Below are 17,057 nucleotides of genomic sequence, written 5' to 3' on the forward strand. Positions count from 1 at the left end.
CTAATAAGAAAGTGGAGGTCAGAACCTCAACACAAGCCTGTGCGCAACAGCAGAATTTAAACCACCAACTGCAACTGAACGGATAGGAATTTGTATTTTTTTTTTCTGTTGAACCGTAGAAGTTCAAAGGATCGCGGTGTAGGAATCCTTTAATGCAAGATGCTGGAGGACCAGGAAATACATAATTAATGAGATCCTGCTGGTTAAATATCTAATACATGATTTGTGTGTCTCTTCTGGGTGCATCATTCAAGGCATTTAATGTACAATAAACAAGGAGGACATAAAAGGGTTTCAGAATGAAATGTGACACTTGTGTTTCTGTACTGCACACGTTTCCACGGGTAGCAACAGTACAAAATGGGTTGCTCTTCAAACGCTATTTCAAGTCAATCCACTAGGTGGAGCCCTTGTATACAATTCTATACCATGCTGTACTTATAAGCAAGTAGTTTTACTCTTGTTATTTTAAATCAGCTTTCTGCTTTCTAGTAACATTAAATATCATTCATGGATCCTGTGACTAGAAACTTAATTATATTACAAATTCAGAATAATCTGTTACCAAAAACTAGTTCAGGGACCTAAACTCTGCTTTGAGGAGTTTTAAATGTCATGTATTCACAAGACGGTGTGACAAAACAAAGATTATTTAGTTCTTTTTATTAATAAAAAAAAAAGTCCAATAATGCTCTGAAAAAAACTGTACAGCCTTACATCTGACCAGACAGATCACAATATGAAAAGCGTGATTCTCTATTCTGAGATGGCATCAGTTTCTGATGCAAAAGAACATCAAATCACTGCTTCAGATCCTGAGTTAAATCAGAAGTCAGCAACAACCGTGGATGAAATGTGAATATCTACCCCCTCTCACCCCCCACAAAACCCCAGCAGTTCCCCCGCGGAGTCCACGCAGACGCCCCCGTCTATCTCCTGTAGCGGTACCTCTTGAAGTGGAACCAGAGCTGGAAGATCCCGTTGGCAAACTGGCAGCGGAATCCGTGGCGGTGCGAGTACTCCCACTCGCGGTTGACGATCTTGAACGCGATGTCCTCGTAGGGGGGCCCCGCGTGGAAGCGCAGCACCCCGAAGTCGCGGTTGTCCTGGGAGGGCTCCAGGAAGTACTGCGGCGTGGAGCGCTTGTCGATCAGGTCGGGGTAGAAGATGTTGAACTTGTAGCCCTGCACGATCTTGGGCGGCGGGTTGTCGAAGTCGTAGTGGGTCTGGTTGTACTTGTTCCACTCGAAGCCCGTGTGGACCCGGTTGAAGAAGCGCGGCTTGCGGGGCCGGTACTTGTCGGCCCACAGGTACACCTTCCCCGTCAGGGGCATCTCCACGCTGAACTGGGCCTCGTCTCCGCCCATGCCCTGCCGCGCCCTGCGCACAAACGCATCCTCCGCGCTCTCGCTGGCATCGCCTGTGTGTCGGGGAGAGAGAAGAGCACACCTCCGTCACACATCACAGACCCCCCATGTGCCCCCTCCGCTGCCCACTATACCAGTGGCACGCCATCCATACAAAGCATTTGCAGTTAGGTATGTATGCATTTTAAGTTTTCATATTTTTTCCATAACTGTTCATATATCTCTTTAAGCAAAAAAGAAAGAGTTCAAATAATTTTGATGTGTGGCCTCCCAATTTCACTTAACATGCCAATCCAAATTATATATGATATTGCCTATGATGCCTGGCTTATGACGTGCCCTGTAAATATATAAATAGATGTATATATTTTAGCAATGGCTTTCCTTTATTGCACAAGGGAGTGGAACCGATCAAACTACAAAAAGTGAACCCCCCTCTCAGAGCGAGTGTGCGTTGCCCCACGACACAACCCCACAGTGAAAAGCCGCCTCGCTCACCTGTGACATGCATCTGGTTGCGGGCCACCTGCAGCCTGGTCAGGTCCTCTTCGGGCTCCACCAGGTGCGTGTCGAGGGGCAGGTCCGAGTTCTGCAGGAGACTCGGGCTGTAGCGCCCGGAGTCATAGTCATCTAGACTCTGCTGGATCAGGTCCTCCTCTGTGAGCACAGCCTCTCCCTGCCCCTCAGCCGGCTTCTCCTCCTGGTTCTCTCCCTGTCCCTCGTCCTGCTTCTCCTCCTGATTCTCTCCCTGTCCCTCCTGCTGGTTCTCTCCCTGCCCCTCACTCGGTCCCTCTCCCCCAGCCCCCTCTCCTTCCTGCCCTCTGGTGGAAGAGGAGGTGCCTGGCACCTCTGCCGATTCCCCGTCACTGCAGGACCTGGAACACAGACACACACGCTGTACATACAGTAGTCCTGCACATCACCTTCGATACAGAGCTCAACAAATTCCAGCTGCCCTTCTCCCCAGATAAGTTATATTCACATGTCCCTTCACCCTGGTTAGGAAAGTCACTGAGCCCCCCATACTAATTCAATACCATCTCTGTGCAAAACGTGGCTTTGCACTTGCTTAAAAATACTTTCATCTCAAACCAGACCATTTCTTGGATGCTCAGTCGGCACTCACTGTGACTGTGGGGAATGGGGCTCCTGCTTCACGATGGGGAACAGGGGCTCGCTCTCCACCCCCTGCTCCTGCTTCAGCTTGTACAGCTTCTGCCTCAGCACATCCTGGTGCCTCTCCCGCAGCCTGGAGAAGAGACGATACAGGAGTCAGCACAGGACAGATTAGTGTAGCACCGCAGAGCAGTGTAGCACAGCACAGTATAGCACCGCAGAGCAGTGTAGCACAGCACAGTATAGCACCACAGAGCAGTGTAGCACAGCACAGTATAGCACCACAGAGCAGTGTAGCACAGCACAGTATAGCACCGCAGAGTAGTGTAGCACAGCACAGCGCCTGTCCACCAGACTGAAGAAGCAAACAGATTGTGTATCTCGCACAGCAAGAGGCTGGCAGGCTCCGACAGGCTCCCCCTCCCCAGACGCACCTCGCCCGGGCCATGTAGACCTTGACCTGCTGCATCAGGGACTCCCAGTATCCGATGTCCAGATTGGAGCCGCCGCCGCGGATCTTGCCCTCGATGTTCTGGTGCAGAGCCTGCAGCTGGTTGTAGGTCTTTCCCTTGAAGACGGTCTGGACGTCGGTGCTGACCGAGGTGTTGATGCCCTCCCGACGGTCCCCTGCGCCAGCCGACGAAGGATTATTATTATTATAACCACAGCGTCATCGGAACCATAACTTCAAAGCACCCAGTCAGAATTCTTAAAGGGTGAAACTATAAGAAACTAAGTCAACGAGTCCATCAGTTTGTATTCCTACGTATATGAGCGTAGCTTTTGCTTCACAAGCATGTAGGGGAGAACTGGGATGGAAATAAGACTCCTATTGCATAGCAGTGTCGCCCATTCCAGGTTTTACTACAATCTTGATTAGCCACAGTGTCTAGGTAACAAGCTCAAGTGTGTCTTATTAAACTCATTGTAAAACCAGGAATGGATCAAACTGCTGTGCAATGGGAGTCTTTCTTCCATCCCAGGGCAACTTCAACCCCGGTTCACCAAAAAAATCTACCGAAGGGCATATGTAGCACAGATGTTGTATTTTTCCGAGGCCTGTTCTCTGTGCAGCGCTGTGGGGAGTGCAGTCTCTTACCAGGCCCCCTGCCCGATGCCTCCAGCTTGCGCAGCTTGCTGATCTCGTCCTCGGTGATGATGGTCATGTCCCTCCAGAAATCCCCGTTCTTCCCCTGCTCCAGCTCCATGTACACCTGCAGAGGAGGGGCATCGTAATCCAGGTCAGAAACACAGCAAAACAGACAGAGGAGTGCACAGTGTTAGCGCTGCTAGAAACTCGCCTTCTTTTGCGTCTCACCCCCAAAGAAAATGCTTTTAAAACTCCAGCCATGAAGCAGAAAACTTTGTTACTATTTTTTTCCCCCACCGTTACTGAAAAAGTTTAACATTTTCACCCCCTTGTAAACGAGTGCTCGGTGTCAATGTGTATATCTCCTGGTTTAATAAATAACAGCACCCCTGCCCCCCTGCCCCCCTGCCCCCCCTGGGCTGTTCTCCGTGTCCCCGGACCCTACCTTGATGTCCTCCAGCAGGTCGTCCATGTCGTAGACGGTCAGCCCGTTGAGGAAGGTGTACGGCTCGTGCATCTCCACAGCCAGGTCATCGTCCTCCGCGCTGATGTACTTGGCCAGCAGGTCGATGGGCTTGGCCCGTCCGTCCCGGATCCGGATCTTCGAGCTGCAGGCGCACAGGAGGTGGGTTACAGACAGCAGGGCTCGGACACAGCCAGACCCAGGGATGGAGAGAAGACTCCCACTGCATAGCGGTTTGACTCCTGGTTCTACTACGAGTTTAATCAGACACTCCTGAGCTCGTTACCTATACTCACTGTGGCTAATCAAGCTAGTATTAAAACCTGGAATGGGGGAAACTGATGTGCAATAGAAACCACTTGCATACACATTTCATCTCCACCCCTCCCCCCCACAGAGTTTACTAGCTCAAAAGCCCACAGTTACATGCAATATAAAATGGGTTAACTTTGTTAACTAATGCAACTCCAACCACTGGGTGGCAGCAGTGTGTTTTCCCCGGGGTCCCAACGTCTCTCACCGCAGCTTGGCCTGGTGGAGGTGGAAGTTGTCCTCTTGCTCCGCCCACGTCTTGAAATGCTCCGCCTCCTTCTCACGCTGCAGCATTTCCAGTTCCTGTTCCCGCATGGCCTTCTCGCGCTCACGCTCCAGACGCAGCTGCTTCACCTGCAGGGGGCGCCAGAGAAACACACACGTTCAACGCCAAAAACAGCACTAAGTGTCAGAAACAATGCTTCTGAAACAGCGTGCACTTGAATCCCATTAAACCACTTGCCGATTGCAGTTTGAAATTGGTTTACATGTAGAATATATATATATATATATATGAGAGAGAGAGAGAGAGAGAGAGAGAGAGAGAGAGAGAGAGAGAGATTTGTGAATCAACTCCTCAAACAGGTAGCTGGAATCCCATTCAGCTGTGTCTATAAATGAGCCACACATTCAGCACTATTTTCATCACTATCCTTCGGTTTCACAGACTCCAATGAAGCCTAATCTTAGCCTACGTATATTATATTCTACTGCTATGTTAGGTAAGGTAGTGGAGATCAGTGTTAATCAGGTTGTGTGAAACCACGCCTTGGTTTCTCTCAGCAACTTTACAGAAAGGTATAGTTTCTGAAGAGCGATCATTCCCCGACTAGGGTGTGAATACTTTACAGTTTAAATGTTACATGTTCTGAATACTGTCTAAATTTGTGTGAAATATAAATGCTGTCACTGTACAGCACGAGGTAATGTATTTGCTCACAGTCTATTCCTCATACACAGAAGTGCTGGGTAACGTTGCTCGCTCTCGCCCCCTCTGGCCACTTACTTTCTGCAGCTCCCGGCGGTTTTCCTCCTGGATGCGCTTGTTCCGTTCCTTCAGGTCCTTCTCCCCCAGGTGCCCGATCCCCTTGAGCTCCAGAGCCTGCCGGCAAAAAAACACAGGCAGCCGGGTTACACACAGAGCCAAGAGAAACCAGAGAGAAACGGGGCTCATCAGAACGATCAACACCAAGCGAAATCCAATCAGAAATACACTGAAATCACAAATTCAAAAGAAAAAACTTACAGCAAAGGAATTGTATGCCGACGAAGGCGTGAAATCACAAATATAAAAGTAAACTTCTCCTTGATTTAGTTATCTTCAAATGATTTTTAAATATTTGCCTGTAAAAATTTTTTTAAAAAAAACACACCGAACTGAATAAACGCTAATCGGTTCTCAATTCAGGGAGCCCCAAGTTTTCACCTTCTGCCACTTGAAGGTGCCCAGCAGGTTGTTGTCTCCGAAGGGGTTGTCTGCGTTGGTGTAGCCCATGTACTCCTCGCTCCAGCCCATCTTCTCCCTCTTCTTGCGCTCCTTGGCCTCCTTCTTGGCCAGGCGGCGGGCGCGCTTCTCCTCGGGCGTCTCCATCGCTTTCAGTATGTCCTCCCGAGCGTGGCGCTCCAGCCGAACCGAGCGAGGGTCCTTGGCTCTGGCCTCCTGCTTTCTCTGCTGCCGCCCCCTGCTGCTGCTGCTGCTGCTGCCCCCGGGGCTGCGAGACTGGGAGTCAGAGGAGCCCGACGTAACCGAGGACCCAGACGGAGAGCTCCTGCCTCCTCCTCTCTTCTTCTTCTTCCTCCCCCTCTCCGAGTGTTCTTTCTCCCTCTCGCTGCTGTCACTGCTCCCACTTTCCTTCTTCCCTCTCTCCCTGTCACTGCTGTCACCTCTCCCTGCTTCCCTCCTCCCTCTCTCCCTGTCACTGCTGTCACCTCTCCCCGCTTCCCTCCTCCCTCTCTCCCTGTCACTGCTGTCACCTCTCCCTGCTTCCCTCCTCCCTCTCTCCCTGTCACTGCTGTCACCTCTCCCGGCTTCCTTCCTCTCCAGGCTTTCTCTCTCGCTGCTGTCGCTGCTCCCCCTTTCCTTCCTCCCTCTCTTCTGTCTTTTTGGACTCTCTCTCACACTCCTCTCTCCATCTCTCTTCTCCTTCCTCTTGCGGTTCTGCTCGTGGCTCTCCCTCTCCTTTCTCTCTCTCTCCCTGCTTTCTGTTTCTTTCCTCAGCCTCTCGATGTTCTCTCTCTCCCTCTTCTCCCTTCCCTCTCGCTCCTTCTCTCTGCTTTCTGTTTCTTTCCTCAGCCTCTCACTGCTCTCTCTCTCCCTCTTCTCCTTCTCCCTTCCCTCTCGCTCCTTCTCTCTGCTTTCTGTTTCTTTCCTCAGCCTCTCGATGTTCTCTCTCTCCCTCTTCTCCCTCTCCCTTCCCTCTCGCTCCTTCTCTCTGCTTTCTGTTTCTTTCCTCAGCCTCTCACTGCTCTCTCTCTCCCTCTTCTCCTTCTCCCTTCCCTCTCGCTCCTTCTCTCTGCTTTCTGTTTCTTTCCTCAGCCTCTCACTGTTCTCTCTCTCCCTCTCCCCTCTCTCCTTCTCCCTTCCCTCTCTCCTCCGGTTCTCTCTCTCGGAGTCTGAGCTCCCAGACCGACGGCTCCTGGTCTCTCTCTTCTTCTCACTTCTGTGCTTTCTCGCTTTCCTCTTATGCCGTCTGTCTCCAGATCCAGATCTATATACAGAAACCAAAGAAAGGTTTTATCAGTTGTTTTTTTTTCTCACTGCCCGGGTAACAATCCTGCGTCGTGTGAAACCACATACCTGGGTCGCACCCGGGTTGACCTGGGTCTCAGCGACCCACCTCAGGATGTGGGTCGACACAGTCTGACCCGGCTTGAGCGAGACTAAATACATGATGGCCGTTCGTAAGCTGACGAAATAACAAACAGCCACTCCTGCGTGAAGGTTTCACTTGCGCAAGGAACATTTCTGTTTATTCTGTTTATCCATATTTTTGTTGATTGCGACACAGCATGAGCCAGGTGGCAGCAGGGATGTAGAAACATTTGCTCTAATCAACACGTGGCCGACGGTTTGAGGGTCTGACCTGGGTAGAGCACGCCAGTGTGAACGGGGCTAAAAAGTGATATAAACAATACAGCCTCTCTATCGCAAATCATCGATACAAGGACATATGCAAAGCTGACCCTGTTTCCACATGCGTCTGTTTTACTTTTGTTACCGTGTATTTAAAACGCCTACTGGTGGAAGAACGGAGTAAACAGACTGATAGGAATTATTAATCAGGGGGGAAATATAGGCAGGTGTTACTGTACCAGTCTGAGATTTTACTGGCAGTAAGACACCTGATTTCGCTGTTGCCAGTAGCTGCACAGAACACATTTTTAGCAGCAGTCTTTGCGGGCTTCCTTACTGGCAGTAGAACGTGTACTGGTAATAAAAACGCTCAAAGGCTGCCGCCAGTAGATTTTTCTACCGGTTCTATCACTCTGGAAACTGAATGCGGTACTGTCTGGTCACACAGACGGGCTTACCGGCGTCTTTCTCGGGCCGGAGAGGCTTTCTTTCGCTCCCGTCTCCAGGAACGGCTTCCCTCGCTCTTCCCTGAATCAGAATCGGATTGGGACCCGGAACGTACACTCGAACTGGACCGAGATTGGGAGCGTTTAGCTGGACTGTCTCTTGATTTGGATCTGCTTCTCCTGAGAGCGTCTCTAGATCGAGACCGGGAACTGGACCGCGACTTCCTCGCAGAACTAGATCCGGACCGTCTCCTTGAAACCGAACGGGACGTGGACCTCCTCAAACCAGCGGAACCCGAACGGGAACGAACCTGCCTTCTCGCGGCTCTGCTTCCTAACCCCGTTCCGGGTCGGTGTCTGGACCCGGACCGGCTCCGCTCTCGTCGTTTCTTCCGCTCCTGTGAGCGGCTCCTCCTGGACCCGTGCCGGTCCCAGGTCTGGTTCCGATCCCGGGACACCGACCTGGACCTCCTCCGCGATTTCGAGTCCATGTCGTGTTGACCAATGTTCTCAGATTGAGATTAGGACCTTCCACTATCTTCGTCGCATATATAGGTGGCCTTAATAATTTACTGTATTAAATATGTCTACATGTGTTTTTATTAAATGTCTTGGGTGCACTGGCGTTGTAAAGTATACGTTATCAAGAAAAAAACGTAAATGTAATGAAATGTAGGGTAAAAGACTTGGGTACATATTAAGTTGTTTGGTTTGTTTTTAGGCAGCGATAAAGACACTCTGTTTTGTCTTCTTACCGGTGGGCGCTTTTATTTTGCGTCGCAGGTTAGAAATATCACGTGACTTGGGCAGCCCTCCGAGTCACGTGGGTTGTTGTACAGTATTCAAAATACTAACGAGCGCTGGCGTTCCCTTATTTATTTGAGTTTTTTTCTCATTTATATTATTTTTTTTGTTTTTGTGGGTTTCTTTCATTTGAGATACACGCCTACTGTAGTGATCCAGCAATGGGGTTACTAAATATAGGACCCCGGGTGGTCAAAATTTTGGATCCAAACGCAGCCCTCGATCTTCCCCTGTATGAAAGAGGAGGCCGTGCAGAGTTTGGTTGCACTGGCTCCTGCAGGGTCCGAATGTGTAAAGGACACACAGACAGACAGACTTTCTTCTTTATATATTAAGATTGTACCTGTATGCCTTGGGTTCTGTGTATTTCTCTGACTTTTACTCTAGATAATCTGCAGTTGCAGCACTGTAAGCCAGTCCCCCCCTTACTGTTGCGACCACCACACTGTTCTGCAGCAAAAAAAATAAAGTTGCATCTGCTTGTGAGCACAGCACAGAAACCAGGTCCAGAGGACCCAGTTGAAAATGAAATTGAGACTTCAGGAGAGCAGGGAAGGGACACTGCTTTACACACACAGAGTGCTGAGGGCATGGAACCGGTGACCTGCTCATGTTGTTCATACTGAATCACTGGGATCCTTTACTGAGTCTGGAGAGCAATCGACTACTAGAACCAGACAAGGTCTTTTAACTTTTTTTTTTTTTTTTTCTGTCGATAGCCATAATAACACAGCGAGAGTCTATGATGCTGAGACAAAGGAATGTTTATTAAGTGTAGATCCAGTATAGTCAGTCAACAACACAATTTAACTCAACAATCCCACCTTAATGCAGATTAAGAAAATACAATATAACACTGTCAAGGCTCAAGTTAAAAAACACAAAAATGGAAATGTCAGTTATATATAGAATAAATAACAGCAAGCAGAGAGAGGTGGCTAGTTTCTAATCTGTACTTCTCTTATGTAGCAGGTACTGGAATGCACTGTGGATATTAAACATTTAAAAAAAATGAATCCTCCTTTATTTGCTGGGTACTGCCAAAGTTTACTATTTAGTGTGTACTTCTTGTATCGTTGTTATAATAGTGTTTTAGCACACTAAGCAGGAGTTAAGCAGCACATTATGGCGAGGAGATTTGCAGTTTATGGGTCGGAGACGCAGCCCAAATCAATTTAGAGAGGCACCATCAAAGGTATAATCACAAGGCTCATATCACTCCACTGTGTTACACTGCTTAAATTAAGACAAGTGACGAAGGCACATGTAGTCAAGACCAACACCTGATCAATTCAGTCATGTCATAAAGGAACTAAAATCGCTCACACTAAATCTGTCTATCTAAGATGATATGAACTAATGCTAGGGATGGAAAAAAGAATTTAGTTCCTGGAACCAGACGTGACCAGGGGGTTTGCATGCGAAGCACATGATTGTCTAATTAGGCGTAATTAAGTGCAATTGTCATTAACTCAAGCGCCTGGGAGGCACCAGAGCTGCTCAAAACGGTTCGCAATGCCATTCTGATTTCCACCCTTTTATTCACGCAAAGATTTCAGCACATCAGCCAACTAAAAAAAAAAAAGAAAAGAAAGCTCTCCAAGCAGATGAGAGTCACGTTTTCAGCGCTGCAAAAACAAAACCGGTTCTGGTTTCTGCACCACCCTGCCTTCTTTTACAGGGATTTAAACCAGTACAGTGTGGACTCTGCAAAGCACTGTACAAACCAGTCTGGTCCCTTCCTTATCCACCTCGTGTCTCTAGGAGAGGGGAGGTTGGAGGAGTGTTAAGAAGGGGGCTGTACCTTCATTCCCAATAATTCACTACAATAAGAATGCCGTTCAAGCTGCTGGGAGCTTTGATTTCCTTCAACAGCCCAGTAAGACACTAATAGGAGTCTATTTTAATGATCTGGACAGGGATGGAAATAAGACTCCCACTGCATAGCAGTCTGATCCACTCCTGGTTTTGCTGAGTTTAATAAGACCCGCCTGCGCTATTTACTCACTGTGGCTTGTTAAGCGCATAGTAAAACCTGGAATGGGTGAAACTGCTATGCAACAGGAGTCTTATTTCCATGCCTGCGCCTGATCAAAATACGTGCTAGTGTTTTCCAACTGTGTGATTTATTACAATCAATATACAGCTGAGAGTGATCTGTGTTACTATATTAAGCTCCACTGCTGTTCAAACCACTGACATGTTTATATCTGTAGAAAAAAAAAAACAATTTGTATGCAGAGCAATGTTTTACTGTTTTATCTAGAATATCCCACACCCAGAATCAGACAGCTCCGTTGTATAAAGCACACAGATATCTCTTTTGGGGAGAGCAGTTTGGCTCTGGGGATGGGATATAAACATGGCAGTTGTAGACAGAACTGTTCTCTGGATATGACTGCATTAGGTCCCCTTTAAAACAGAGCTGCATAATACAGTGTAACTGGTCCCGTTGCATTCTTGCAAAAGAAATCTAGCAAGGATTTTAAAAAGTAAAAAAAAAATAGCTGGTAGCAATTGCAGTTTACATTAGAAAATGAGAAGCTGACGGAGCACGCATCTCCAGTTCTGTGATATGAAATGTAAACCATTTGGAAAGAAGGTTATCCACCTGAATTAAAAACAATGCCACTTTCTGTTATATATATATAAAAAAAAATCAAAAAATCAAACTATCCAGGTATCCAGGTAATAGATTACTGTTGCATGGCATTGGAGCCATTCCAGACTTCCCTGGAAACGCATGCCCTGTTCATGCCACCCAAATACTGCCCAACCCCCCACGCTGAAAACGGAGCATGAAGTGAATGGTGACGAACATGCCTTCTGTAGACACTGTGGACAGGGTCTGAGTTGCAGCTCCAATATGTGTAATGCAGCTCAGGCATGACGACGCTCATTGTAATGTCTTTAAACAGCTAGCAGTCTGACAGCTGCTTTCAGACCCTGATTCGAACTAATCTCGGGCTGTCTTGTCTAATCTAACATCACGCAGTCTAAGTCTAGTACAAATCAGGGGCTGTCAAACTGGTCCTGTATCTCTTACCCCACTGCTGGGCCTGTAGATTTCTGTTTTGTTTGGTTTTTTGCAGATACAGCCCCCCTCGGTCCGGTTCTGGGAAGGTAAAGCCCATGAAACACCAGGGCAACTTTCTTCTTGCAGCTCAGCAAGCGATTTTCTTCTTCCTGTTCTGTTAGTGCTTTTCGTTTTTTACGAAGGATGTTAATTATATGTCGTCTTTGCTGCAGTTTGGGGATTTCTTGGCCAGGTCACTCATTTTAAAAATTGAGAATTATTTCTGTTATTATTTTTTTTACCTGGTTAAATAGAGGAATTGATCGATCGATCGACTGATTAAACTGATTATATTTTCACCGGATTATAAAATAATCTCAATTTGGGTCGTAAGTGAAAAGTGCTTAAAAACGGCCCCTTTTCAGGAAGCTGCAAGAAAGCGTTTGTGTGCGAGTCTGGTGGTTCATGGGGTGCAGGGAGGGGGCGCGGGTGTTTAGGACCAGTGCTCATCACTGGGGTAGCTCGGGACGGGAGTGGGATACTGGGGCAGGGTGTTCCCCGCCCCGGACACGGCATGGAACCCGGCCTCGCGGACTCGCTCGTTCTTCCACGCGCCGCTGCTCCACTCCTCCTGCGCCTTGTGGAAGCTTCCGCCCCCTCCACGATACATCCTGTGCACCTGGAGGAGTAACAGAGAGGTGAGACACGGACAGGGAATGGGTGGAACTGCTATTCAATGGGAGTAGAATCTCCATCCCTGCAAAATGAGACTTACCCTAAACAGCGCCACGCCCATCATGACGGTAACCACGGTGAACATGATGGCTGACACGAGCATCACCACGGCTGCGCCGATATTGGAGCTGAAAAACATGACTGCAGCGATCCACCCGCTGAGAAGAGAGAGGAGAGGAGGAGAGAGAAGGGAGAGGGGGAGAGGAGAAAGAAGGGAGAGGGGGAGAAGAGGAGAGAAGGGAGAGGAGAAGGGAGAGGGAGAGGAGAAAGAAGGGAGGGGGAGAGGAGAGGGAGAGGGAGAGGAGAAAGGGAGAAGGAGAGGAGATGAGGAGAGAGAAGGGAGAGGAGGAGAGGGGAGAGAAGGGAGAGGAGAGAGAAGGGAGAGGAGGACAGAAGGGATAGAGGAGGGAGAGAGGAGAGCGTGTCAGTATATCTGAACCATAATGCAGGTTGCTAACAGGGTTGGGTCAATTCCTGTTTTTCAATTCCAATTCCTTTTTAAAATCAATTCCGTGGTTTGGATCTGTGGGGTCATTCTGTAGTTGGATTTGAATGCAAGGTACTGTAGATCCCAAAGTGAAATCAATTAAAAAAACGAATCTTACTCTGCAGCATTGACTACGAAGAATGTACCCGAAGCTTTCAACACTTGTATAAACAGCTTTAAACTCTGCTTCGAAGTGGACAGGGCGATGACTACCCCGGGCTGGCTCACACACACACTCACCAGGCTCCCCAGCCAGAGATCCCCAGAGCCTGGATCCCCACCAGCACGAACTGCGCCCCGAAGATAAAGAAGAAGGCCATGAAGTTAAAGGAGCTGTCAGTCCTGCAAAGAACAGCAACGAAAACTACACTCAAGAAGTAAAAAAACATCAGACCTCTACATACAGAAAGACATGTAGGGCTGTGGTGTTATTTACTTATACTTATATCAATTATCCTTGTATTCATTGATAGTTATTTAATGTGAATGAAACGACTTTCCAAACGTCTTCAAGATATCTGTAAAATACCAATGCACTTGTATCCTTATTGCTGAGGATTTGCATCTGAAGTGAAGGATACTTTAGCAGGGATCAGACCTTGAAGTAAAATGTTCTAAACATGGACAGATCTGACTTGTGTGCATCTGGAGAAATGTTTGCCTACAGCATCAGTTTAATTTTGTTTTTTGTTTTTTTAATTAGGAAAAAAAAAAAACAGCACTCACTTCAAAGCCTTATAGAGGGGCCGGAACCAGCAGACATAACTGCAGGGGCTGAACAGGATCAGCCACACGAACGCCAACCCGAAATTAGCTCCACTCCCACCCCCGATCCACCAGGCAAGGCAGGCGATGAGATTCACGGCCAGCGTGATTGAATACACTGCCAGGGAGAGAGACAGAGAGGGAGGGAGAGAGAGAGAGAGAGGGAGGGAGAGAGACAGAGAGGGAGGGGGAGAGAGAGAGGGAGGGGGAGAGAGAGAGGGAGAGGAAGAGGGAGAGACAGAGAGGGAGGGAGAGAGAGAGAGGGAGAGGAAGAGGGAGAGAGAGGGAGGGAGGGAGGGAGGGAGGGAGGGAGGGAGAGAGGGAGAGGGAGGGGGAGAGACAGAGGGAGAGAGGGAGGGAGAGAGGGAGGGAGACAGAGAGAGAGAGAGAGACAGAGAGGGAGAGAGAGAGGGAGAGACAGAGGGAGAGAGGGAGGGAGAGAGAGGGGGAGAGGGAGGAAGAGAGGGAGAGAGAGTGTTTAAGATGCAACATAGGGACAGAAATAAGACTCCTATTGCATAGCAGTTTCACCCATGCCTGGTTTTACAAAGAGTTTAATAAGACACACCTGAGCTTGTTACATACACACTGTGGCTAATCTGTGACGTACTTCCATCCCTGCTGTTCCCAGCCGGTGCAGCACTGGTTAGGAATGGAGCTCTGACTGCCTTGCGGGGTGCACTTACATATCCAGAGGTAATACACTCTCCTGACCAGCTGCTGGTGGGCTGCAGGGATGTCCTCCTCAAAGTCCTGATAGAAACAGGGCTTCAGCGGGATAAACTTGGGCAGCGGGGGGAAGTTGTTAACCCTTTCTGCGGGAGCAGGTACAAAAACGAGAAATGAGAAGCCAAACAGGGGTGGACATGAGACCCCCCCCCCCCCATTGCATAAGCTCGTGGAATGGGTGTAACTGCTATGCAAAAGGAGACTCATCTCCATCCCTGTCATATACAGTATTCAGCAAAATGATCATTATTGTAGCAGAGTTGTGTGTATATATATATAAATATATATATTTACATATTTGTCTGTTATGACTATTGTTGTTCAGATATATACTCGTTACATTGAAAACTGTATGTGTGATCGCACCCGTTAAATACAGGCAATCCCATATAATCCCACACTCTCTTATACTCTTAATAACGCATCAGTCCAAGGAACCCTCCTACCCTTCTTAACGCCGGGGATTGATTGGGATTAAGACAGGATTCACACCCCCAGAGGTGTCGGGTTTTACCAGTTTTGTGACCCCGTGTATTTGCATTGCAATCTCCGTCCATTCTAGTGCTGCTCACCCGTCATTTCTGTGAACTCTGCTCCCTTCCGTCAGTCACACTCCGTTCTCCAGCTGCTAAAATAAATAAATAAATAGGATTTTAAAAACACACTCAAACGATCTCACCTTGTGATACCCGTCTGCGTGGCTTGAAACTCACACCAGTCCCGGGGTTTCAGCACTACTTTCAATGAAGCACATTATTGAAGTATCCAGGCGCGTAATGTTAAATACATTGTCCGTCCATTATAGTAGGCTGCACGAATAACTAACACCAGTAAACCTGCAGGCTCGGGTGCGACTTGTCATGCTGTGATGAGACGTGTGATCAGTTCAAAGCAGATTAACCAGCGGCCTGATTCCTCAAACTCCTCGCACCTGTTGATTCAATAATAAGCACAGCTAGAGAAGTTATAAAGTCCTGACTAGGGCGAGAAGAAACTATCGTGCAGTCCAGTACGTGTACCGTCCATGTATACAATACTACAGTAATGTGCTGAGCAAGACACTGACCGACTTCTGAACTTTTTGGGCAGCTTGTGATTACCGGTACAAACAACGATTTTAAATAACAGCAGACTAATTGTGTTAATAAAGCAAACAAAAACCGTGTTGTTTTATTTATTTCGTTACCTGAAAACCGCTACGCGCAGTTCTAGATGAGCAGAGTCCAGCCCCTGTAACCAGGAAGCTTGTCGTGGAGGGTTCTGGGAGCTGTAGTTCTCGTGACGCACCGTGCCACGTTTAGTCAAGCAACAGCCGCGGCATTCTAGACTACAAACCCCAGAGGGAGGTTCGTGAGGGCGAGTGGTCGGCATGTGATGTCCAAAAATGATGTCCAAGAACGACTCCGACGCTGTGGACAGTAATAAGAGAACAGACTGCGCAGCTGTTGCTGTTGTGTTGCGTGACCAGATGGATCCAGAGTCATAACAATGCCACTTTTTGTTGATTGAATATAATTATTAATACAGCGCCTTTGAACAGGATGGGGGTGGTATACGCATCATACACATGGGAGGGGTCATGCTTAAAAAAACACTAATAGACGTGTCCTCTCAACTCAACACCGCACGACCAGCATGACAGTAAACATAGACACAATGAAGCGACGGATGAAACACATCACAACTCTTTACAATAAAATACATTTTAAAAAATGCATTTGCGTCTTCTATATGTCCCCATATAAAGACTAGGAGATAGTTAGGTGTTTTTTTTATTTTTATCAGTCCTCTTCTGAGGTCACCAAAAAAACATAACATGGTGTCTGAATAAACCAGAGAGAGAGAGAGAGACCTGCAGAGACAGAGAGGTTTGCATTGTGAGGGTACAGGTCAGGTCAGTCACTTGCCCATACACACAACCTTCAGCGGGGTCAATCTCAGAAAATGCCCCCTAGGGTAGCCTTGTCTGGGACTTGATGGCAATCCGTCTCTGGTACATTTGCATATCCTCCTCCTCCATGCACACCCCAGTTTTTGCGATGCCCGGCCATGTTGCACGAATTATGAATCACCCTGTAGGCTAGTAACTTGGCTTACAAAAAAAAAATATGCCTATGTAGTTTTAAGAAGGGCTGTTAAACTGAGTCTTGAGTTTTAATGCTGATAAGTAATATTTGGCAGTAGTGAGTTTGAGAGTCGATGACCCAGGAGAAACATGACAGTCATTACAGACCTGCAGCTAGTAATCAATACTCAATATTGATACCTCTGGGGCTCTCTGATTCATTTCTTCATTGTCTTGTCAGAGCTCCGTCGCTGGGCTGATCATTATAACAGGCCTGTGTGGTTCAGTTCAGCTTAACTGGGTGCCTCTTATAAAAGCTTCCCATAGTAAAAGCACAGCAAAGTGTAACAAAGCACAGTGACAGCATGGCAACGCATAGGGAAGCATTGTAATGCACAGAGAGGTATGGTGAAGTATATTAATAAACATGGCAAACCAGGGTAAACTGTGGTAAATGCAGAGTAGAACCATGGGGAAAGCATGGGACAAGTGCCAGAATACTCTGGTGAGCTCTTGTAAGGATGCTTGTGCTCATGTGCCTGGGTGTTGGCGTCCATGCAAGACTAGGATTCGGAAAGGGGATGCTGCA

General features: G+C 47.9%; 2 protein-coding genes across 5 annotated transcripts; both read right to left on the reverse strand.

The window, feature by feature from the left end:
• Window positions 1–122: 122 nt before the first annotated feature.
• Window positions 123–8,604, reverse strand: LOC117428853 (splicing factor Cactin-like). The gene is made up of 10 exons (XM_059015243.1): window positions 7,880–8,604; window positions 5,775–7,056; window positions 5,355–5,450; window positions 4,557–4,702; window positions 4,019–4,181; window positions 3,583–3,697; window positions 2,918–3,110; window positions 2,494–2,616; window positions 1,866–2,242; window positions 123–1,420 (listed from the first exon to the last, which is right to left on the reverse strand). Exons 1-10 carry the CDS (start codon window positions 8,356–8,358, stop codon window positions 930–932), a joined length of 3,465 nt encoding a protein of 1,154 aa, XP_058871226.1. The 5' UTR covers window positions 8,359–8,604; the 3' UTR covers window positions 123–929.
• An 813-nt stretch (window positions 8,605–9,417) lies between these two features.
• LOC117401237 (secretory carrier-associated membrane protein 4-like) lies at window positions 9,418–15,694 on the reverse strand. Of its 4 annotated transcripts, none has more exons than XM_034001781.3 (7): window positions 15,590–15,694; window positions 14,976–15,031; window positions 14,361–14,489; window positions 13,636–13,792; window positions 13,150–13,251; window positions 12,463–12,580; window positions 9,418–12,366 (listed from the first exon to the last, which is right to left on the reverse strand). In XM_034001781.3, the coding sequence occupies exons 2-7, from the start codon at window positions 14,980–14,982 to the stop codon at window positions 12,181–12,183; spliced, it is 699 nt and encodes a 232-aa protein (XP_033857672.1). In that variant the 5' UTR covers window positions 14,983–15,031; window positions 15,590–15,694; the 3' UTR covers window positions 9,418–12,180. The 4 variants fall into 4 exon arrangements, with proteins under 4 accessions (XP_033857672.1, XP_058871228.1, XP_058871229.1 ...); XM_059015245.1 differs by lacking the exon at window positions 15,590–15,694 and adding an exon at window positions 15,470–15,581; XM_059015246.1 differs by lacking the exon at window positions 15,590–15,694 and adding an exon at window positions 15,240–15,405.
• Between the last annotated feature and the right edge of the window lie 1,363 nt (window positions 15,695–17,057).

This window comes from Acipenser ruthenus, chromosome 49, assembly GCF_902713425.1.
Source record: "Acipenser ruthenus chromosome 49, fAciRut3.2 maternal haplotype, whole genome shotgun sequence".
In the NCBI taxonomy this organism is placed as follows: Eukaryota; Metazoa; Chordata; class Actinopteri; order Acipenseriformes; family Acipenseridae; genus Acipenser; species Acipenser ruthenus.

What these genes read in the sequence shown, in the direction of transcription:
- LOC117428853 (XM_059015243.1), bottom strand. Translation starts at nt 8,358, where the DNA reads ATGGACTCGAAATCGCGGAGGAGGTCCAGGTCGGTGTCCCGGGATCGG. An exon ending in CTCCACCAGGCCAAGCTGCG is followed by an intron (nt 4,182 to 4,556) that starts GTGAGAGACGTT and finishes GTGCGCCTGCAG; the next exon opens with CTCGAAGATCCGGATCCGGG. An exon ending in GTCTACATGGCCCGGGCGAG is followed by an intron (nt 2,617 to 2,917) that starts GTGCGTCTGGGG and finishes TCTCTTCTCCAG; the next exon opens with GCTGCGGGAGAGGCACCAGG.
- LOC117401237 (XM_034001781.3), bottom strand. An exon ending in AGTGTATTACCTCTGGATAT is followed by an intron (nt 13,793 to 14,360) that starts GTAAGTGCACCC and finishes TCTCCCTGGCAG; the next exon opens with TGTATTCAATCACGCTGGCC. An exon ending in TGGGCGTGGCGCTGTTTAGG is followed by an intron (nt 12,367 to 12,462) that starts GTAAGTCTCATT and finishes TTACTCCTCCAG; the next exon opens with GTGCACAGGATGTATCGTGG.